General features: G+C 39.6%; 1 protein-coding gene across 1 annotated transcript in view; it reads right to left on the bottom strand.

Moving 5' to 3' along the window:
• The window catches only part of Depdc1b (DEP domain containing 1B), an 85,405-nt gene extending 61,931 nt beyond the window's left edge, over positions 1 to 23,474 (bottom strand). The window contains exons 1-2 of the mRNA XM_074077449.1: positions 23,361 to 23,474; positions 12,406 to 12,671 (exon numbers count right to left, since the gene is read on the bottom strand). Coding sequence (XP_073933550.1) covers positions 12,406 to 12,671; positions 23,361 to 23,408 — 314 coding nt within the window. The 5' untranslated portion in view covers positions 23,409 to 23,474. The remainder of the gene's footprint in view (positions 1 to 12,405; positions 12,672 to 23,360) is intronic.
• Between the last annotated feature and the right edge of the window lie 1,413 nt (positions 23,475 to 24,887).

Below are 24,887 nucleotides of genomic sequence, written 5' to 3'. Positions count from 1 at the left end.
ACAGCCAGTCTCCATAATTCAATATTCCACTATTTTCTGACTGTACCAAAAAATAAACAACCAGCAAATGATTTCACTTCTTAAAAGAAAATCATTTGCACTTAAAAAGTGGGATGAGCCATGCATGGGTGGCTCATGCCTATAATCCTAGCTACTCAGGAGGCACAGATTAGGAGGAATGCAGTTTGAAGCCAGCCCAGGCAAACAGTTCACAAGACCCTATATCAAAAAAACCCTTCATAAAAAAGGGCTGTTGGAACAGCTCAAGATGTAGGCCCTGAGTTCAAACCCCAGTACCACACACATACACACACACACACAAATGGGATGAAGTGGAATTCTCTCCTTTTTAAAAAGGTTTCGAGAACTACTAAAAATTTTGCATTTATAAAACAGTTGATAAAATATCTCTCTGGGTTGTACATGGAAGATGTGGCTCATGATTAGTCTGATGCAGCTTCTTTTCTTCTGCTTCATCAGAGGTCACACTCTCCTTGTTTTTAGTTTCTTCATTTTCTGTCTTTAGTTTCTTAGTTAGCCACTTCAGCTCATTTTCCCTTTGCTCCCCTTTTTCTTTTTTGTTTTCACTTCCTTGTTGAAAGATTTACCCTTCCCCACTACCTTTTGGGGCTTCCTTTCCACTTTTGTAGGAACAGGCTTAGCTGATAACCTGGTCAATCTCTTGGCCTCTTCCTCCCCCGCCTCTTTGAACAAAATGATCTGAACTTCCTCTTGAGTATCCTGGCAGCATAGGAAGGGGTGGGGGTGGGGGTGAAGGGATGTGTGCAATTGCTAGGCTAAGAGAGCCCTCCCAGTGCTGCGTGGCTGTTCAACTACCACCTTCACCCTAGCTGCTCTGTCCTTCCCTTTGCATCTTCTATTCAAGATTCACAGTCCTAGACAGGGACACCCACACAGCCAAGGGTAGGCCACATGCCTACAACTCTCCCTACAAGGGGTAGGAGGACAGAGTGTCCCACCATCTAGGCTTCCACTGGGGACACCAGGCCTCACCTCCCACCAAGACCCACACAAATAGGGACTCCCAAAAAACAGAAAGGAAGTTTAGAATGTTTGGCAGCAAAAAAATGTTAATTATCTCCTCTATAATTTTTTCATCAGTATCCCAGAGCTCCATTCATTCCTGACCCTTGTGGGAGGTATAGAACAGAGACCTTGTGACATTCACCCCCTACTCAGAGCTCCAAACCCCTTGAGACATTAAACAGAAAAAAAGCCATCACAAGATTTACACACCCAGTAAGCACTACAATGTGTTTAAAGAACTGAAAGACATGGATTGTTAGCTTGAAAACAACTAAGGGTATATTCCAGGCCTGAATAAGGAAATGCTAAACATTAACAAAGATTCAAAATGAAAATAGCATTTTCAGATTAATGAACAATACACAAACAATAATTTTTTAAAGTCAGATTTCAGACAAAGCTACATATAGAGCAGTTATGGGTCTAGCCTGGAACTTGGCTAGAAAATGAGGCCCTTTCTTCCACACTAGCATTCTCATCCAGCCAACACCTTAAACACCTCACCAGTTCTGCCATATAGTCTATTTTGACACTACTGTTAGATTACTTCTATTCTAGAACACAGACACCCATCCCTACTCAGAACGCTAGCCTTGGCTGCTTTTCCTTATAAAATAAAAATTTACTTTAAAGTCAAAAATTTAAGAAACTCCATCAAATTTATTCTTCTGAGTTCCTAAGACTTCTCCTCTAGCCAGGTCAGTCTCTTCCATCTTCTCCTAGTAAAGTTTACTGATGTGTTTCTGACTGACAGCCTTGGTCTTGCCATTCTTGTCACCTTAAATATTCTTTCCCTTCCCATCCCTTCTTATTATCCAGATCCTACCCCATTCTTGGGACCCAGGTTGAAGTCATCCTCTTCCTCCTCTCTCCTCCAAGAGGTCCCAAGCACTTCATCTATATTGACTGGGTCACAGATGCAATTCCTACATTGGCCAGGAAATACAGTCTGGTGTAATGGTATAGGGAAATGGAAGAGACTGGCCTCTGGAGTGTGCCCCACCTGGAGCCTTTCAGGTTTTCTTTTTTTTTTTTTTTTTCTTTTTCTTTTCTTTGAGACAGGATTTCACTATGTTACCTAAGCTGACCTTTTAACTCCTGGGCTCAAACAATCCTCCTTCCACAGCCTTCTGAGAGGCTGGGACTACAGTATACATCACACCTGGCTGTCAGGATTACAATTTTTTAAGATACTATAATAAAGCTAATAACATTAGGTGCTTCTGGGGAAGGGAACTGGGTGGCTGGGAGAAAAATGGGAATAAAGCTTTTCATTGTACATACCTTTTAAAAGTTTGTAAAATGTGACCCATGTGAAAACATTACCTTCACAAAATATACAAAACCTAAAAAGTGAGATCGAATAAAGTTTAATAACTAAAACTACTATGCTGACCACACTAAATAGATACATTAATCCATGGACTACCAGTGTAGCAGCAACTCTAATTAACTGTTTACTATGGGTTATTTTCTGTAATTGATTAAATATGCCTCAACTCCTCTACTTATCTTTTATCATATGTATACTCTTAACAAGCAGTGGAGATTGCAAAATCACAGAGAAAAATAATTATGTTACATTTCCTTCCTTGCTTTGGAATGGAAACCATGAGACAGATATTCAATATTTGGAATCAAGAGAAAGAGAGAAAGAGAGAGAGGGAGAGAGAGAGAGAGAGAGAGAGAGAGAGAGAGAGAGACATTGGCCTAGATGCACATCTGTAATCCCAACACTGGGGATGTTGAGGTAGAAGACTCCAAGTTCAACTCCAGTTTGAGCTATTTAGCAAGTTTGAGGCCAGCAAAGACTACATAGTGATATACAATCTCAAATATATATATATTTAAAAGGACCTTAAAGATCTAGTACATCAGCTGGGGATACAGCTCAATAATAGAGTGCATGAGCATGAAGCCCTGGGTTAAAACCCCAGTACCACAAAAAATAAAAAGGAAGAAAGAAAAAAGATCAAATCCATCCATCCTGTCATTTTCTATTTGGGAAAAAAAACATATCGAGAAAGACAAGAACTCCTCCAGCTAATCACAGGGTAGAGAAAGGACAGACAATACAGCTGGATAGAAGAATCACTTCTAACATTCTACAGCACAGTACAGCAACTATGGGTGACAACAATTAACTGAGTATTTCAAAATAGACAGGAGAGGGGATTTTGAATGTTCCCAATTAAAAAAAAGAATAAAAAAAAAAGATACATGTCTGAGGTGATAAAAGTACCAATTACTCTGATCTGATCATTATACATTTATACCTGTATTGTGATGTCACTTGTACCCCACAGATATGTGCTACTATGTATCAGTTTAAAATAACAGTGTATCTAAAAAGAAAACCAAAGGTCAGCATCAACAAGATACTGTCTCAGGTGAATTTATTTGTGTTCCTTAAAATTACTATTTCCAGCACTAAAAGCAAGCCAGATGCTGAAGTGAAGAAATCTCTAGCAAATGCTCATGAAATGCAACAATTTCAGAAAAAGACAGTACCTCCAATCCCCAGCTATATTCCAAATTCAACTGAACAACTAAATATTGGAAAATTCTTCTTCCTGCTCATTTAAGAAATAAAAAGGACTCCTTGAGTCTCCAGGGAGACTCAGTACCTTGCTTGCCTTAGTAACTCAGACATTTAAGGCTAGAGCCTGAGGAAATGTCCATCCTGGTCAAGATGTGCTGATATTACCCAAGTGCCAATGGTAACACCAACTGAACCAAGACAACTTACAATGTCAACACACAGTCTTTGATGAATAATTTCTATTGTTCTTTTTCATATATACTGAAAATCAATTTTAAATGTTTAAAAAAAGTTGAGGAATAGCAAAAGAAAAATCATACATTTTGTGCTTTCCTATTAAAAAAAAAAAGATGTCCACTAGAGGGAGTGAGTCATCCATTAATTTGAAGGTGAGGTAACTACAACAGATCCCTCCAAAAGACCTACAGAATAGTGGTGGAAGAATTTTTACCAGAGTCACAAAAATTGAATGCAAGGTCATATACCTCAAACAATCTACATTCAGAGTTCTTTCACTAGAGATTCAAATGAAACTTTTCAAATCTCCAGCTTATTAACATACAGAAAAATTGGTTGTGTAGGGGTATATAGTCCTATCAATTATAACACATGTACACATTTGTATAACTACCGCCACAATGGTACATGCCTGTAATCCCAGCACTCGGGAGGCTGAAGTAGGAGAATTGCAAGTTTCAAGATCAGCCTGGACTACATAGGAGACTCTGTCTTTTAAAAGAAAAAAAGAGTTTCATTATTTCCCAAACACTCCTTCTTCATAGGGTCACACCTTCCCCAACCCAGCAGTACTGCATTTTATAGATGTACAAAAGACAAAAGTTACCATTCAACAAAATGATAGTTAGGTTGTTTCCAGTTACTGGCAATTATTAATGAAGCTTCCATAAATATTCACTTACAAGTTTTTATTGCTCTTGGGTAAATATCCAAGAGCAGGAATACCGAGGGATAAATCCATGTACTAATCAACTCTATACACAACTGTTTCCCAAACTGACCACCAAGCCAGATTTCTCGCCTTCAGTGGATGAGATTCCAGCTGCTCTGCTTCCTCCCTACCACTTGATACCACAGTACTTCTATTTTAGCCATTATAACAGACATGTGGCATCTCATAACAGCTTTAATTTACATTTCCCTAAGGTTTGTTCCATGAAACATCTTGAGTGCTCATCTGTATGCAATCTGTATTTATTTGAGGTATCTGTTCAAGCTTTTGTTCATTTTTAAACTGGATTGTCCTATTACTGATGGGTTTATGTATTCTTTATGAATTTTTGACATCAGTCCCTTGTCATGTATAAGGATTGCAAATATTTTCTATCTGTAGTTTGTCTTCTTATCCTCTCAATAGTGTCTCACAGAAAAACTTTTTCATATTGATGAAGTCCAATTATTATGAATTTTCTCTTATGATTGTTGTTTTTGTGGTCATGTTTTAAGAACTCTTAGCTTAACTTCAGGACAAAGAGTTTTCTCCAGATTTTATAAGAATCTTATAATGTTACATTTAAATCTATGATCTATTTTGAATTAAACTTTACATAGATTATGAGATTCAGATTGAGATTCATTTTTACTCATCCACACGGCTGGATAGCCAACTGTTCTGAAATCATTTACTGAAAAGACAAACCTTTTTCCATTAAATTGATTTTATATCTTTGTCAAAAATCAATTGGCCATATCAGCATATGTTGGTTTCTGGACTCTGTTCTGCTCCACAGGTCTAGGTGTGTATCCATTCCCCAATTCAGATTGCTCAAAATGCTTAGGCCCAGAAATGTTTCAGATTTCAGAGTTTTCCAGATTTTAGATTTAATTTACATAAACTTTACTGGATGAATATCCCTACTCCAAAACACTGAAATCTGAAAACCAAAATCCAAAATGCTCTGAAATGCAAAGCTTTATTTTATTAGTATACATTAATTATACAAGGGGGTTTCATTGTGATTAATTCCATAGATGTGTACAATGTGCTTTGAAAAAGTTCATCACCTCTATTATACACCTTTCCCCTCCCCCTTTTTCAAAGAGTATTTGGCAGGTTTCATTATGCTACCTGCATACAAGTGAAAACATCTGATATTTGAGTCTTTGGGGGCAGGGAGGGGGTTGTGTAATTGGGGTATGAACTCAGCCTTGCATTTGCTCAGCGGACATTCTATCACTTGAGCCATGTCCCCAGTCCTTTTTGATTTAGTTATTTTTTGAATAGCATCTTGCTTTTTATGTCTTGGCTGGAGTGGACTGTGGTCTTCCTACTTATGCTTCCCATGTAGCTGGGATGACATACGTGTGTCCCCACACCCAGTTTTTGTAGGTTGAAATGGGGTCTCAGAGTTTACCTAGGCTGTTCTCAAACTGTGGTCCTCCCAATCTCCACCTTCTGAGTCATCAGGACCATCGAATATCTGGCTTTATGAGCATGGGTTTACTTAACGTTGTGATTCCCAGTTCCATCAATTTTCCTGCAAATGATGTAACTTCATTCTTTTCTATGGCTAACTAATACTCCATTGTGGATATATCCCACATTTTTTTATCCATGCATCAATTCCTGGGCACCTACGCTGACTCCAAAGCTTGGCTATTGTGAATAGCGCTACTATAATTATGAGTGTACAGTTATCTCTCCTGTAGGTTGATTTACACTCCTTCAGATATATGTCAAAGAATGGCATCTCAGGGTCATAAGGTAGGAATATTTTTCATTTTTTGAGGACTCCATACTGATTTCCATAGTGGTTACAGTTTACATTCTTACCAACAGTGTGTGGAAGGTTCCTTTTTCCCTGCATCCTCACCAGCATATGTTATTGTTTGTTTCCTTGATGGTAACCATTCTGGCTAGAGTGAGATGGTATCTCAGTATCATTTTGATTTGCATTTCCTTAATGGCTAAAGATGTCAGACATTTCTTTGTTTATTTTAGACATTTGAATTCTTCCTTCTGAGAACTGTATTCAATTCAGTTGCCCATTTATTAACAAGATTGTTTGTTCTTTGGTGTTGCTGTTGTTGAGTTCTTTATATATTCAGGAATATTAAACCTTACCCTGATAAATAGCTACCAAAATTTTTCTCCCATCCCAAGAGTTCTCTTCACTTGAGTTATTGCTTCCTTTGGTGTGCAGAAGCTTTTTAATTTGATGTAATAGCATTTGTCAGTTCTTGTTCTGAATTCATGGGCAACTGGAGTGCTAGTCAGAAAATAATTGCCTGCCTATTCCTCTATTTTCCAGTATTTTCCCTACAGTTTCCTGTAGTAGTTTCAAAGTTGTATGTCTTCCTTTAAGACTTGGAACCGGTTTTTGTACAGGGAGAGATAGGCTCTATTTGTGATATGCAGTTTTCCCATCACCATTTGTTGACTTTTGACTCTTTTGTCAAAAATCAAATGGCTATTGCTGTGTGGGTTTATTTCTGGGTCTTCCATTCCGTGCCATTGGTCTTCATGTCTGTTTTTGTGCCAGTACAGTGTTTTTTATTACTACTGCTCTGCATATAATTTGAAGTCTGGTGTTGTGATACTTCTGCCAGGGAAGTATCACGGGATTTTTTAGCCTTTTTTTTTTTTTGCACAGGCTTGCTTTTGTTATTCTGAGTCTTTTATACTTCCATATGAATTTTAGGATAGATTTTCTGTGAATGACATTAGGATTTTGATGGAAATTGCTTTTGGTAGTATACCCATATTAACAATATTAATTCTGTCAATCCAGCTACTCTTGAAACAGAGGCAAGAGATCACTTGAGCATTCAAGTAGGACTCCATAGCCAGTGAAGTAGCTGGTACTGAAGGCACTCACCACTGTGCTAGGCTCTGAAATGTTTTGAGCATCACATTGGTTCAGATTAGGGATATTCAACCTGTACTACAGTCTTCACTTCTTTGTCTTTAACTTGATAGTATGATTCGCCTGCTATTTAAACTAAGAATTGTGAGAGTAACATTTTCAATGAATCTGGCAATAGTTAACACAGCAAACTTTAGTTCCAATTTAAAATCAATAATGTGGAGTCACAGGTGGTAGCACACAGCTCTATAATCTTAGTGCTCAGGAGGTGGAAGCAGAAGGACTGAGAAGGACTGCAAGCTAAGCTACACTGCTAGATCTTTTCTCAAAAAAAAAAGCGATAGTTTGGAAACAGATCAGAAAAAAAAGGAAAAGAACATAGGATATCTGAGGGAACAGGAATTAAAATAGAAAAAGAAGGAGATCTGAAGTGAGAGAAAAAAGAAAAGGGAAAAAAATGGGAATATGAGAAGGATATCATAAAGGAAGGAAGAAAGAAGCAAAAAGAGGATAAAAGAAATACAGAAACAGAGGCAGGTCCTCCACACAGTGGGGAACACAACCACTTGAGCCAACAAATCCCTATCTAAAACCATGAGCCCTTCTCACTTACAGCTACCCATCAGAGTTAGGATCAGTAATGAGAGCAAGTCAAGGGCCAGCAAGACCCCATCTTGCTAAAGATCTATAACTAGCCAAACACTTTTCTTACTAAATACTCCACAACAAACAATCATCATAATGTGTGCTTTCATTTTTATAGAACCCATTTAATTAGCCTTCATTAATACCACATAATTATCATTTGATACAGATGATCAGACACAATGATAAGTATTAAATTTCTTTAACCAGACATTCCTGTGCTTTGCTTAAACATTTTAAAAAGAAAATTGGTGCTCTGAGGATAAAATACCCACCTTGTCTACCCCCTTCATGACAATCAAATGAGATCATGGAAGTAGAACTGTCTCATAACTGCTTTCTTTGTTTTGTGTGTGTGTGTGTGTGTGTGTGTGTGTGTGTGTGTGTGTGTGTGTGTGTGTGTAATGGGCGGCTTCACACATCATGGTAGGCAACCATACCATCACTGAACTACATCTTCAGCACCATGATTTTTTTTCTTGGGGGGGATGGATTCAGATAGAGTCTCACTATATAGCTGACACAGAACTCACCATATAGGCCAGGCTGGTTTGAACTTGCAATCCTCCCACCTCAGCTTCCCAAGTACTAGGATTTTACAGGTGTGTAACACCACACATGTCTTGAAATTTTGCATAAAATACAAGGTAGTATAACTGGTTCTCCACTTCCATTAGAAGTCTAGGGTTGAGAGGTTGTTAAAGACAAATGATAACAACTATCTGGTCCAACTATGAGTGCCCATTATTGAAATCTAAAATCATCTTCACCAGCACCAAATCCAGAACTCTTTCTCGTCATCAGTGTCGGCTAAGGAAAGAAGGGTTCAATCAATAGTGCAGGGCACTTCTCTGCAGCACCTCCTCTTATTCTTACAGACATTCAGATAGCAGGAGATTGCTCACCTTCTTACACACTAAATTCACTCTATTTTTCTTACTTAACTCATTTATTCATAAAAAAAAGATGACTAACAAATTTAAATGCCTTCACAAAACAAATATGATTTGTACTCCTTTTTATTCTAGAAATAATGTCTGACCCATTCCAAATAAGGGCTTTACTCATATCTTTGTTTTAAAATTATCCAACACATATCTGATTTCTCTCTTTAAAAAATGTAAGCAAGGGCTGGCAGTATAGCTCAGTGGTACAGCACTTGCTTAGCATAAGCAAGGCCCTAGGTTCAATCCCCCGCTGTGCAAATCAAAACAACAACAAAAGAATCATAGCATTTATATTTCATACAGTTTTTTTCCCACCTCCACAGACCCAGGATACCACATTTCCCTTACCTCTTTTATTTGAGAACTTCTTAAAAACAACAGCTTTCATTTAATATGTATTACACAGTACATAGTAATTCATTGCAGAAAATCTGTAAATATAAATATGTACTTCCTACACTAAATATTTCTTGTTTATTATCTGTGTTTACTCACCACTAATTTATCTATTAAGCTAAGTAACCTCATCATGTAGAAATTGACAAAGCCTGGCATACCACAAGAAAACAGGTTTCAGAGACGAACCTCAAGTTAAATCATGACTCTTCCACTACTAACCAGATGATTTTGGAGATGTTAGTAGGTGGATACTATCCACCTACATCTACAGGTATTGAATTAAATAGCAAATTATGTGAGGAGTCTGCAATATCACACATGTTCTCGAATGCTAATCTCTTTCTTCCTAGCAAGAAGTCCTTTCTACTGTGTCCTTTCCAGCATTCTCAACATTACTTAAGGTCTCCTCTTCCACAAAACTTGATCTTTCAAAGCATGTTCCTGAATTTTGTCACCTCATAGAGTCTCAGCTATTTTCAGATCTAAGAACTTGCCTCTAGCTTAAACTCTCCTCATTGGCCTTCAGGGTAAGTTGGCAGTAGTGCTCTTTATGTGAGGTAAGTGGCTGAGACATGGTGGTGGGGCAGCTCCATAGAGCTCTCCCCAGGGGACTGGCAGGTAAGGCCAGTCTTGAGCACCAGTCACGAAGCCTGCATGTGTTCAACAGCTGGCTGCACACTCATTAGCTCGTTCTCAAGGCAAGACACAGGCACCTTCACAAATGATTTACATGTCTAAGTAGGCTTCATCCCTGATTAATCTAGATAATTGGCAAAAGTCAGCAGTTAGCTTACAGACCTTCCACTCAGGAAAAGAAAAAGCTATAGTAAATTTTTGCATAGAAAATACTGCCCCATTTATGACTCACAAGCACTCAGGAAAATAAAAAGCTATAGTAAAATTTTGGATAGAAAATACTGCTCCATTTATGACTCACAAGTATCAAATTACAGAAACTAAGGGAAAAAAAATCATAATAGGTGGCACTTCATATCCACAGGTCTGTGTTCTCAGATTCAACCAAACGTGGATCAAAAATATCAAAAACTCCCAGTGCGGTGGCATGCTACAGTAGTCACAGCTATGCAGAGGAGTAGCACTTGAGCCTAGGAGTTCAAGGAAACACAGCAAAAAAAAAAAACCTAGAAAGTTCCAAAAAGCAAAACTTATATGCTAATACTACACTGGATAAAGTGATGTGTAGGCAAACCTGCTGCAGCCTCCCACAGATCCTCAGTCTCTCCAGCACTCGTATCTATACTGAACATGTACACTGTTTTTGTCATTATTTCCTAATCAACGTAGTATAACAACTGCTTACATAGCATTTACATTTTATTAGGTATTATAAGTAATACAGAGACGATTTATAGTATAGGGAAAGATGTGTGAAGGCGATATGCAAAGACTATACATCTTACAAAGGACCTGAACATCTGTGTATTTTTGATCCATGGGGTTGAGGATAGAAGGATGTTGGAACCAATACTGTCCCATGGATACTGAGGGATGGCTGTATTTAACGAGGAACATAGTCTGCCTTGTGTGCTCTGGTTTGTTTTTTAAAGAAGACACGTGATTAAGTCTTAATACTGGAATGAAGCATCCCACTTGTCAGTGCTGGGTGGTCAGCTCCTGGAATATGCTCCTACTTTACTCTCCTGAACACTCACGAAGTCTCATGGGATTCATGAGAAAGCCCCAATTTAAGATCACACTAGAACAGATTGGAAGTTACTCATCCAGAAAATCTTTCGGAAGCGTTCTAGCTAAATCTTGAGGGGTACAGGCAATTAGAGTCTCCCAAGAGAATAATCACTTAAGAATCCCCTGTGAAGTGTGGGATGTGGAACCAGCACAAGAATTCCCACTGCTTGATACTAATAAGCACTAAGGCCTCGGATCAGGCTGGGACCATGCAGGTTCCTAATTAAAAGTTGGGTCAGCAAAGCCACAAATAACTGTCAAATGGAGACACAACTAAGTGCCCAGATGACAACTGCAACATCTGGATACTGGAGAGTGATGAAGCAATGCCACAGGAAGTCTCAGTATAAATGCACAGCAATGTCTGTTCTAGGCCCTCTATGTTCATGTCTCCTCCCTTCCCCCCCTGCTCTGCCTCCTCAGCATCCAGTAAAAGAGGGTAATTTAAAAAAAAAAATGCTTTAGGTATAAAAGGCCCAGGTTTTCTCTACTCAAAGCCTTGTGTCCCACACACACTCACTAAATGTATTGTAATTACATTCTTCTTTTCTCTATTAGAGTAAAAGAAAGCAAATTAAGGGACTGTTTTCTCCATTTCTTCTTTTAATTCCTCTTAGGTGCTTAGCACTTTGGAATGCCTATGCAGTAACAGTTCCTCTTCAGGAGTTATGTGACTTCATTCCTCTTCAGACTTCTCCCATACCTGAATCTTAGATAGATCCCCTCCATCTCCATTAATAAAACAGCCTAGAAGTGTAAGGAGAGTGACCTCCACTTTCCCTCAGATTATGTGGTGGTAAGTGTTCACAACAGAAAATAGCAAAGAAATATGAGTAAAAACATTTGGAGAGAAGCAGACTTGTATTATCAGGCTTAAACAGAGATATTAGGGAATTCTCACACAATTCTTTATATGAGCTATTTAAAGATCAGATGCACTTTGCCACTAAGCCCCTGAATACACCAATCCACAGTGCTCAGCAAAGTCAAACCCAGAGGTACTTTTTCACCCCTCAGATTCCCTGGAAGTACTAACTTATTGCAGCCAGACTTAGAAGCAAGCAAAAGGCATGGAAAAAAAAAAAAATCTCCTTGCTGAAAAAAATCATTGCAAGAAAACAGTTGCTCTAGGGTGTTCTGAGGGGCCAACACAAAGTTTTCTTTTAAGAGCACTTTCAGTCTTCCACTTAACATATCACAGTGGGCAAGGCAAATTCTTTCACATCAGCAAGTTTCCAGAGACCTATTCATCCTTCCTGCATCCTTCCCTTCAGGCCTAACATGGTGCCATTACCTGTATAAGTGACTGTTGTCTTCAAAGTCTTCCTGACCCCACTTTCCCTTGATGTCTTCAATAACATGGTTCTTCAGGAATTTTTTTAGCAGCTGAACTGTTTGTTTGCGAGTCACTTCAGGGCCAAAGTTCTGACTGCACCTCAGCAGCTCATGCAACCAGTCCACAGCTTCGGCTGCCGTGAAGCAGCACTCATAACTCTTGAAACGACAACGATGTCTCCGCAATGGCATCCTAGCACGAAAAAGCTCCACTGTTTCATTCCACTGAGGCAAAAAGGAGACAAAGGCATTTAGTACCAGTGGATGTTTTTTAAAGTTATCACATCCCAAATATTTAAAGCAATGAATACAAGTCTTCCATTAAAAAGCTGCACAAAGGCTGGGGATGTAGCACAATGGTAAAGCACTTGCCTACAATGTGTGAGGCTTTGAGTGAGATCCCTATCGCCACTAGATGAATGAATACGTGAATACATAAATAAAAATATTTTTAATTAAAAGCTGTTGGAATAACAGATGGAGCCTTGGAAATTGTTTATTTGCAGTCTTCAAGCCCCAAAGAAAAACTCAGGAGAATGCATGGTGTGATGGCTGCAAAACAGTGAAGGCAGTTCATGCCTCTGAACCATACACTGAGAATAGCTGAATATAATGTTCACTTTATCATGAATGAAGTGAAAATAGAACCTATCTATAGAAATCTAAAGAAAATATAACTTGTCAAGACAGTTCATCATTATCCATTCAAAAAATACTGAGGATATTGCCAGCAACTTGTCCTATTAATGGCTTTTTATATAAATGAAAAACATAATAATAAATAAACTGTTTAAAACTAAGCCCATAAGCCTTTTTAAAGCAAAAAGCGTATTTTTCCTTATTTTCCAAAAGAAAGCTGTTTGAGAGAATAGCTACAGGCATTAATATTAAACCATCTCCTGGTTCCAAAGCACTTCAGGAAGAACACAGAAGTTTAGGTGTGTGTGGCATCTTCAGACACCTCAGGCAAACAGTAGACTGAATAGGCAGAGCCTGGGCTCTGAGGTCCAGTGGTACTGAGTTCTGAGTCTGCACTGCCACTGACCAGTACAGCAAGCCTCAAAACTGTTGCCCATCTCCAGCTGCAAAGCAGTATTACCCACTTAATCAGACTGTTACAAAGACTGGAGAGACTGTCCATGAAGCCCATCGCAGTGCCTGTCCTGTTGTAGGTGCCTAAATAAACTTCAGTCACCATAATGTCATCATTACTGCATTGACTTTCAGGGTGGGCATGGCCATTAGAGCTAAGCAAGAATACTGGGAAGACCCTGGATAATCTCCACTGACCAGGGCTTAGTCCAGTCTATACTGATAAAGACATGGCTTTGGCACACTTAATGTTTTTCTGCAGAACTCTGTATATAAAAGCCCCTGAAGCTCAGAAAATTTAAAATTTCAGAATTTGAAAATCATGAATATTATAAGTGGGAGGTATATGCTGTGCATTATGAGCCTGCCAAGAAACAGTATCCACATACTGATTTGATCCGTTCCAGTCAAACCCAGGGAATAAATGTCCCATTGCTTATATTTTATTCAGGAGTCTTTAGAAAAAACTGTTGTCAGATCAGGTGTATATTGACCCACTGTGATACCCTGCTGGCAATGCTCACAGCACAATGATCCTGACCTTGAACCTAATAACATTAGATCACTTCAGCAAGACAGAATCAATCCCTGAAGAATGGGAGAACATGAGGAAGGGGTCAGACCCAAGTTCAAATCCCAGTTCTGCCTGTCTTTTACTATCTACATAGGATTGGTAAGTATCAACAAAATCCAGATTTGTGCTACCCCGAGATGCCACTGCGGGCATCACATGAGCAGCTATGTCCCGTGACATCTGTAAAGACAAAATTCAGATGTTTCTCTTAGATGTCATTTTCAAATAACTTCATGACAACTCAGTTCCTTCCTCCTTATATACGGATGAAGTTACATCAGTGACAGAAAATCAGAAAGCAGAAAAGCTGCAATAAGGAAGCTATTCATTAGGCTCATACTGGAACCTGTATGGACATGGTATTGACATACTCAGCATCCTACCAGCCAGTAAGAAGGGGCAAAGGGAGTAGATACTGGAAGAGAGCAAAGCCAACTACAGCCTTTCCACAGTCCTATGCCATAGACACTCAGGGTACCAAAACCTAAGTTCCTGGCATCCCTCAGAATTGTTCCATTCCATCATGGGTTGTTGCCTAGTCATTTCTTCTAAAATATATGAATAAATTATGCCAGTTTTGATCCCCATAGACTAGTATATTCTAAACTTTTCCTCATAATAACCTTTTTTCACAAGCCGCAAAATCCACTCCAAACTATAGCGCCAATAAGTAGTAGAACCAATCTGTACAGATGTTTCTCAACTTACAATGGGTTACATCTCAAAAATCCAAGTGAGTAGATTGATAAGAGAATATATATATGAAAAGTGGGGAGAGGCAGTCAAAACTACATAAGGAATAGGAAAAACAGCCTGTAAAGAGTCCATGAACGTTGACTTAATTTCCCATCTACCCACTTACCTCACAAGATTATTTTGGGTCAAATAAGATCACAGCTATGAAATTCCTTTGTAAAAGATGAAATGTTCCTCAAATATAAGGATAATATATAAAACTCTCAGAATAATCTCTTAAAACAAATTATAAAATTCAATTTACACTACAGCTAGAAAGAATCTTTGGGGCAAAATCAAGTCCCTTGCAGAATATACAATTTGGCAATACACAATAGGATGTGGAATCCTATTCTACAGACTTCTCTCCGAGTGGTCATTTTGGTATACCAAGCACAGATGAACATTAACATAATGTCTTAGTTCATTTTCTGTTGCTATAACAAAATATCTAAGACTGGGAAACTTAAAAAAGAATAGAGGTTTATTCAGCTCATGGTTCTGGAAGCTGGGAAATCTAAAACCATGGTGCCAACAACTGGTGAGGGTCTTCTCACTATATGGTGGACAGCATCACATGCCAACACAGAGCAAGTATGCTAGCTTAGGTCTCACTTCTTACAGAGCCACTAATGCCATTATCCACACCCTGCCCCCTACCCTGCCCCCTACCCTGCCTTCATGACTTGCCTACTTCTAAGTATCTCCCAAAGGCCCCACCTCTAAATACTATTAACATGAAAAGGGAGATTAAATTTCCACAATATGAACTTGGGAGTAACATTCAAACCATAGTAACAGTGTGAAATAATTTTCACTTTTTTTAAATCATCGATTTTTTTTTTTTGCACTGCTCACACCTAGCTTTCATTTCTCATAACTTTTTCACCCAAAAGTCCCTATCAAATATGATGGGGCAGAAGTGAGGAATACGAAAAGATTTTCTTTTCATTTATTTTATGTTGGCTTAATGACCATAATCACTATCAACTAAACTCAACGCATAACACTTTGTGTATCACATAAACACAATGAAGACGTGACCCTCTGGGACCCAATATTTCCAAATATGACCAAATACTTAGTGATTGACCCAGGCTGGTTGACAGTTCTTCTACTTGTTAATTCAATTACAGATGTAATAATACCCATTGTTACCAAAGAAATATAAAAAAGCTGCATGTCTCTCTACAATTCGGCATGGCTGTTGAACATACAGACATATAAATAGAACTTTCCCTGTATGTATGTGTCCTTATTGCTGATGTTTGCTTCCTTTTTATGAAATGACAGCAATTATATTGTATACATTGTCCTACAACTTGCTTTTGTACTTAATCTATATCATTCTGTGTCAGAACCTGCAAATCTAATTCATTCTTACAAATGTCCCCATAACTTCGTTTTCTAACCAGTGAGTATTCAAACGGTTTCCAGACAGGCATGGTGGTGCATTTCTGTAATCACAGCACTCAGGAGGCCAAGACAGGAGGACCATGAGGTTGAGTCTAGCCTGGACTATATAGCAAGACCCTAACTCAAATCTAAAAAAAGAAAAGAGAGAGAGAGAGAAAAGGGCCAAGTCTGTGGCTCAAGTGGTAGTGCCTAGCACTGAGTTCAAACCCCAGTATCGTGGGGAAAAAATAGGAGGGGGAGTTTCCAGTTTGTTGTTCCACAACAAAGATTTTTGTTGATTCATAAATATTACAAAATGTTTGGTTGTGCAACTAAAATACCATTGCTTCTCTTTATTTACTTATTCTTGATATTATATGTTTAAATCAGCTTTAGCAATTGACACTTCTACCAACAACATATGAGCCTAATACCTTGAACTCTGGCCAGCATTAGATGTTATCATTATTTGCATTTCAGCCAATCTATGTACAAGAAATAAATGACAGACCCATGTTCTCTTTGCATTTTTCTGTCTTCATCTTTTGTCATTTTCATTTCTTCTAAGGCTTGTCATTTTTCTATTGGGTTGTTTCTCTCTTTCTTTCTCTCTCTCTCTCTCTCTCTCTCTCTCTCTCTCTTTCTCACTCTCTTTCACTAGTCAATTTTAACAAATGTTCAAATCTAACATAGACTGTTAACTGCAAACTCAGGAAAGCTAATCATATTTGCTCAGTTTCATAGTCTCACAACCAAAAACAGTGTGTTACATATATGTCTATAATACATAGTGAATGAATAAGTATGGAGTATAAATCCACTGTCATATGTTAGAAATATTTTCTCCTAGTCTATCAACTTGTTTATGTGACCTCTAGTTACACAATGATTTTGTTGGTGGTGATGTTGTTTTAAGGAAACCACTATATCTTCTTTTCTAGGGCTTAAGGGTTTATACTTTTAATTAAGAAAGTTTATCATAATGTAATTAAAGTATCTATCAAAATTTTCTTTAGCATTTTAGAAGGCTTCTTTTGCAAATACTTGACTATTTTGTTTTGTTGGTAGTACTGGAGTTTGAACTCACAGCCTCACACTTGCTAAGCAGATGCTCTACCACTTAAGCCATGCGCCTAAGCCCTTTTTTGCTTTAGTTATTTTTTTCAGATAGGATCTCCCATTTTTTCCTGGGGCTGGCCTCAGACTTCTTCTACATAGATGGGATTACAGATGTGTAACACCATGCCTAGATCCTTTGTTGAGATGGTGTCTCACTAACATTTTGCCCCAGCTGGCCTAGAACCACAATTCTTCCAATCTACACCTCCCAAATAGCTGGAATTGTAGACATGAGTCTAATACCCTGCCTAACATTTGAATCTTTAACTAGAATTGTTTTCCTGGTATGAAAGAGGGAATCTTTAACTTTGTCTTCTTCTAAATGGAGAACTAATGTCATTCTTTTCTAACTGAATTGAAATACTATTAAATTACCTTACATATAATCTTTCTTCATTCTGTTTCTAATAATGGTTTTTCTATCCCATTGAGCTACTGTCTATTTCCGTGTAATACTATGCTACTGTGATTACCATTAATACTATGTTTAGATCTTGGTAGAACAAGACCCCCTGTGGTTTGCTTTATTTTTTGCTCAGTTCTTGCACTTTTACTCTGCTCTATGAATTTTTAACTCACTGTATTCCCACATTGGAAAAAAAATAAAAAGGCCAGTCTGGGCCAGTCTGGGGATGTAGGTCAGTGACAGAACATGCTATAAGGACCTGGGTTCAATCCCCAACACCAAATAAATAACCCAATAGCATTTTGATTGGATTTTTCTTTTTTTTTTTTTTTTTTTGGATATAGGATCTAGTTATGTAGCCCAAGCTGCCCTGGAACTCATGATCTTCCTTTCTGTCCCAGTCTCCAGGAGAAGGATCTGATTGACCCTAACTATTCCATTGATAGCCAGCTTTCATTTCATATTAGAAAATTTCTAACAAGACATACTTATTAAAGACTTACATTTCTTTTCTTTATAATTTTGAATTCACTTATTTTGATTTTGAATGGCATTTACCATTACGGATTACACTCAGTTAATCCACTAAACACTTCAGATGTTCAAAGTCTAGAGAGGACCTTGACCTCTACTCCTACTTATTTCGAAATATAATCAAGTGGTTATTTGGCTATGCTCAAAAACAAAAAGAATTAGTAGGCATTGTGGTACAAGCCTATAATCTCACCTACTTGGGAGGTGAGGCAAGAGGATCCCAAGTTTAAGGCCAGCCTGTACAAAGTTAGTGAGACCCTATCTGAAAGCAAAATACATACAAAAGGACTGGGAACATGGTTCATGTGGTAGAGTGGTCATGTGTGCAAGGTCCTAGGTTCAATCCCTAATGCTGCAGGAAAAAAAAGGAAAGAAGGAAGGAAGGAGGGAGGGAGGGAGGGAGAGAAGGAGGGAAGGAGGGAGGGAGGGAGGGAGGAAGAAAGGACAAATGGATAGAGAAAGAAAAAGAATTAAGACATCACAATCTAAATAATAATAATCTAAATAATCACTGAACAATAAAACCATTCTTAGTTACATTTAGAAAGAAAATAACCCTATGTTGGCAAAGAACAAGACAGCTTGAGAATATTATTTATTCCATGATACATTACATTTAAAGCAATAAATGTAAGGGTCAAGGATTTATTTTGTAATTAAAAACCACTGTCTACTTAACTAATTTCAGACCCATAGTCTGAGGAATAAAGAATTCATCCAGCACAACATTTTCCTAACATGATTAGACAAACTATACGATACTACATCTGGTGTTGAAATGTGCTTCCTTTTTTTTGCTCCAGTATCCTTATTATACTTCCTTCCTAGTATCAAAAACATTGCAATAGTGGTGCTGTAAAGAGGACTGGCCTGGGAGTTTTAAACAACCAAACTCTAGATGTAGTCATACTCGCCATATACCATACTTGCCACACTCGCCACAAGCTATGTCACCTTGCCAGCCTGGCTCTCAGATTCAGTAAGTCTGAGAGCTACAGTAAGTCTTTTTAAGTTTTACCAGTTGCCTTAGGCCATATAAGCAATTCAGAATAAGTTCAAAGAAAAGATCAGTAAGTTGTTTTGTTTTGTTAAGAGGGTATCTCACTATGTTGCCCAGTTGGCCTCCAATTCCTGGGCTCGTGCAATCCTCCTGACTCAGCCTCCTGAGTCCTTACAACTCCAGATGCACACCACAGCGCAAGAGCCAACACCAACAGATTTAAACAGTTTTCAGAAAAAGAATTTTCTTTCGTCTTACTTTAAAATAGTGAACTATTTGAGGACAGCCTTGGCTACATAGAAAACTCAAGACCAGCTTGGGATATATTATAAGACTCTGTCTCAAAAAGAAAAAAAAGTGAACTATTAGTCTGGCATGATAGCATGTACCTGGAGTCTCAGCTACTTTGGAGATAGAGGTAGGAGGATCACGACTCCAACCTGGGAAATGTCTTAAAAAAAAAATTTGTGAACTATTTATACATGGGTTACAACAACGAAATGAAAGCCTATGTCCGTGATGATAAGTAAGTGGCTAATTAGCTTCCATATCCATCATGAATTGAGCCTGTCACTTGATTTTTGCCATACAAAATTCATTTCAAACAGGACTTTAGTGCTATAGAAAATGGAGTTGTACACGCCGAGAAAATATAGTGAGCCATTAAAGGAGGAAATAAAGGTCTCCTCTTGGGCAGGCATAGTGGTGCACACCTGTAATCACAACTCATAGAAATGGAAGATGGGAAGATCAAAGTGTAAGGACAGCCCAGAAAAGTTAGCAAGACCTTATCTCAAAAAAACAAGCTTGGTGTGGTGGTACATGCCTATAATCCCAGCTAGGTAGGAAGTAGAGGTAGGAGGATCATAGCAAACCAGTACCAGTAGCACCTATATGAAAAATAAAGTAAAGCAAAAAAGGACTAGAGGAGTAGCTCAAGTGGTAGACCACGGACCATGAATTAAAACCCCACACTGCAAAAAAAATAAGATACTCTTTACATGTCAATAGATGCTCCCAAGCTTTTCCTGAAGAGAAAGTGATGTTGGGAGGAGGGGAGTGCATGCTGGTGACAAGGGAAGGCTGACTAGGGCAGACAAGTAAAAAGAGGGAGGACTAGTCACGACCGTCATGATTTTAAATCCCTCTGATAATATTTTAACATGACCTAGAATCTAGCAGCATCTCTACATAGACCCTCTACATCCATGAAAAGAACAATCTCATATAATCCTGCAAATATATTGTAAAACAGTTCCAGTTATGACATCATTTATTTTTTATTCTAAGACAGAATGAGGACTAGTCATGCCAAGATTCAGAGCCTCACAGTTTCTCCTCACAACTGTTGTGAATAAATTGTGGGGAGGATCACAATTTTCTCTTCCTAAAGAAGAATACCGTGGTCTCCCTTTATCAAAATACTGTTACCCATAGTAAACCATGTTGGCCTGAATAACAGAAAACTCCTGAAATTAACAATTCCTAAGTTTTGGATTGCATGCAGTTCTGAGTAAAATCTCTCACCATCTCACCAGGGATGTGACCCATTCCTGTCCAGTGTATCTACACTGTATATGCTACTCACCCATTAGTCATTTAGTAGCCATCAAGGTTACCAGATCAACTGGTGAGGTATCACACTAGTCATGCTCAAGTGATCTTTATTTTACTTAATAATGGCTCCAAAGTACAATAGTAGTAATGGCTGATAATCTTATGAGAGTATATTGTTATAATTGTTATATTTTGCTATTATTGCTCTTAATCTCCTACTGTACCTAATTTATAAGTTAAACTTTATCAAGGCATGTATGTACAAAAAACATATTTTTCTATATTTTTTAATATAGGTTTATATATACCTCCTGATACTATCTGTAGCTTCAGTCATCCACTGTGGGCAGGGGGGGGTTTCATAACACATTCCCCACAGATAATGAGGGACTACTGTCAACATTTTTGAAAGACACTGATAAGACACAATTTTCATCCCTAAAGTCAAACCTGTCAAGGGTCCTGATAATTTAGGTAGTACAGCCACTTGTGGAGAAGAAGCAGTTTTGAAAACACCATTTTTTAAAACCCTATGTTTTCCTGCTACCACCTTCCATATCTCTCAGAGGCTAGCCCAAAGGAAAATCGTAATTTATTACTGGGGGATAAGGAGGACAGTACTGGAGACTGAACTCAGGCCCTCACTCTTACTAGGCAAGCACTCTACCACTTGAGCCACACCCCAGTCCTTTTATGTTTTTTAGCTTGTTTTTCAAAAAAGGTCTCATGTTTTTTACCAGACCAGCCTTAGACCTCAATCCTTCTACCTCTGCTTCCCAAGTAGCAGGAATTATGGCATGTGCCACTACACCTAGGTTGTTTTTAAGATAGAGTCTCACCAGCTTTTTGCCCCAGCTGGCCTTGAACCAGGATCCTCCTATCTCCACCTCCAGAGGAGCTGGGATTACCACCCAGCCACTAAATTTATATTTCTTGAGTTATTTTTTTAAATACATGAATCATTCTGGGTATCTGTAGTAGATTGTTTGCAAAGATCAATACAGTAATTCTTCCTATCCACTTCACATGCACCTCAGTAACATAGTTTTGCCACCCTGTCCATTAAGAAGCGGAGTTGAGTTTCTAAAATCTACACTTAGCTGATTTACCTGCATTAGCCGATTAAGTCTGAACAAAAAGTCACAAGGAGAAACCACCATTTAGCTATGCTGGAACCATAGACTACTGTGTAAAGCTGCCTGAGCTAACCTGTTAGAGATACGTGGCCCAGCTAACAGCCAGGAACAAGTCAAGGGGCCAGGCTACATGGTCCAGTCCTAGTCAAGTCACCTGGATTGTGACACATGAGTGAACACGCTCAGAGGAACCACTAACATAAGTCCAGTCCAGATTGCTGACCCAGAGACTCATAAGCAAATATTTGGTTGTTGGTTTAAGTCAAGTGAACAATGTCATAATTTCCAAAATTTCATCAGTATGTGGCAAGTGCGGTTTTCTGTGAAGAGGCTCAGTAATTTTTATCTAATTCTCAAGCTGGTCTGAGACTAATAAAAAAAAGTAAAGATCAGCCCCAACCACTTCTCTTTCCAGAAAGTAGCCTTCTTAACTCTGGCTTGACCCAATGGACAACAACAGTGTGACTGTCTCTTGAAAGAAAAGGAAACCCTATTTATAGTACTATTTCCTAGTGTTCGCACCTCTTCCACAGATGAGTCTAACTGAGCTAGAGTTTGAGTCTTACTTTTCACCTTTTCCTGGAAATTCCTTGTAGTATATAAAGCAGTAAGACTCAATTCCAAGTTAGATGTGGCCAAAAATGGCTGATGGACGGAGATGTCAAGTACCCTCATCACAAATTACCATCCATAGAAAGTCCTCCAAAAACTTACCAGCTTTACCAAGATGGTAATAGAAATCAGTAAAGTTACTTGCTCCGGGTCCTAAAGCAGCTCAAGTGCACCCCTGAATACCAAAACCTACCTTCTCTTGAGAAAAGGCATCACCCCGGGCCATCGGGTTCTGCAAAGCCCCTTTCAACCACCCATCCCGGCTGACCCCTCAGTTGAGTCGGTTCTGACAGAAACAGAAACTCCAGGGGTCGGTCCACCTTCGTCCTGGGCACCGTTAGAAAGACACTTCGTCAAGTGTCAAGCAGTGGCACTGAGGAAGGAGACTCGCCCTGAGGGGATCTGCAAACGGTAGCGGTACGTGGGTGGGGTGGCCCTAGGTTGCCGGCAGCATCTTTGGCCTGACGCCGGCGTCAGGTTCCAGAGGACAAAGAAGCAGGGGATCGGCCGGGGCTTCGGAGCGCCGTTTCAGGCCAAGAACCCCACCATGGTCTTGGGGACGAACCTGCACCCACCCCCGAATGGCGATGCTCAGGGCCCCGTTAGCCCTGCTAACCTGGAGCCCGCAACCCCAGTGGGTACGCGCCCACCTCCCACCTCCACACCGCGGCCCCTCCGGTCCCGCAGAAACGAGGGCTGTCCGTGGGCTGACCGGCACCAGAGGCTTCGCCCAGGGCCCCGCACACTGACTTACCAGCTTGGTGGCCCGATACGGCCCAGGCCCCACGATGCGGTGCTCCATGGCACGCACAAAACCGAGGCTGCGGCCGGGCCGGCGCAGATCCCCCGGCGCCTGCCGCGCCGCAGTTTGAATCTTGAGCCTGCAGGTTCCGAGCGCTGATTGGGTGGCGCGCTGGCACGTGACCGGAACTGCATGGGTGGGCGGGGCCGGCGTCTCCACCCAACCGCAGCGGATGGCGGAATGCCGAAGCTGAGCTGGTCGGGGCGGAAAGTACGCGGCTCCCTCTCGCCGCTCGGCTCTCACACACCTGGGCTCGCGGGACCGACTCCTTCGGGATGGGCGGAGCTGCCCGGCCTGCGCCGCCTGCAGAATCGGCTCACAAGCTTTCTCTGCAAAAGAACCAATAAACATGTGTGATCCACTGACGGAAACCCAGTTTGGGGCTGCGTAGACGAAACCTCGTCGGTCACACTATGCCGCATGAACCGGGAGGTGCGGTTAAGATTGGGAGAAGTGGGTGGTGAAATGAAGCGAGCTGACAGCCTGTACCAGTGGAGAGACATTTAAAAACCAGATAGATAAAGACTCGTGGTCACAAGGAGTGTAGGTAGCGTGTAAGTGCAATAAGCTGGAAAAGAGCCCAGATTCGGCTTCTGCCGTATTTTCTTCATAGACTACAATAGCCTTTTCATCCCTTAACTTTGAGTTCTCTGTTTTGCATCAAACTGAAAATTTCAGTCATTTGCTACAGGGTTGTCCTTTTTCGCTAAACAATTATTGCCTTTCCCCTCTGCTCCCTGGAAATTGTTGGTCCAGTTTACAAGGGGACAAATGAGGTCAGACTCTGTATCCCTGTGACTCCAGTTCAGAGTCTGGTCAGCCCAGTGAGTACCCAGGGTAAGACATCATTAAGTATGAGCTGAATAAAGGATGGACTTCCACCTTGTCCCACCGTCTCCCCTGTTTGCTGCTTTCGAGACATATATTGCCTCATTTAAAAAGAAAAAAAAATCATGGCATGATGCATATGTATTACTTTTATAGTAAGAAAAAGCAATAAATAAAATTTTCACTTCCAGTTGAATAAATCCTTATCACTTTTTTTTTCACCTCCAAACTCCATGGAAGAGATCCGCTTGTGGCCAGGGCTACCAGAGGATGCTCATATCCTTAGCACAGGAGACAGAAGGAGAAATGGAATTTTAGTGCCTTGTCCATATAGAATCAACCACCACCTACCATGGTGGTGACACTGGTAACTAGCAATAAAACATGCCCAGCATTAAATTAGGCAGCTTTCCACTTCTGTGGAAATCACAGACACTGAAGTGTGGTAGATTTGGATTTCAGCAATGACTAGTGTTACTCACTAGCAGAGTGACTTCAATCTATTTAATTCCCATCGACTCCCTGGCAAAAAGGAAATATTAATGATTATCTTGCAGAGGTGTAAGGACTTGAGATGATCCATTAAAGTGCTTATTGCCCAGTTTATAGCAGTAATAAAAACAACTATCTCTTTAAAAAAATCATGCCAGC

This window comes from Castor canadensis, chromosome 6 (assembly GCF_047511655.1).
Source record: "Castor canadensis chromosome 6, mCasCan1.hap1v2, whole genome shotgun sequence".
Lineage (NCBI taxonomy): Eukaryota > Metazoa > Chordata > Mammalia > Rodentia > Castoridae > Castor > Castor canadensis.
The sequence above is the reverse complement of the archived record's forward strand: the minus strand, read 5'-3'. Positions and strand labels throughout refer to the sequence as shown.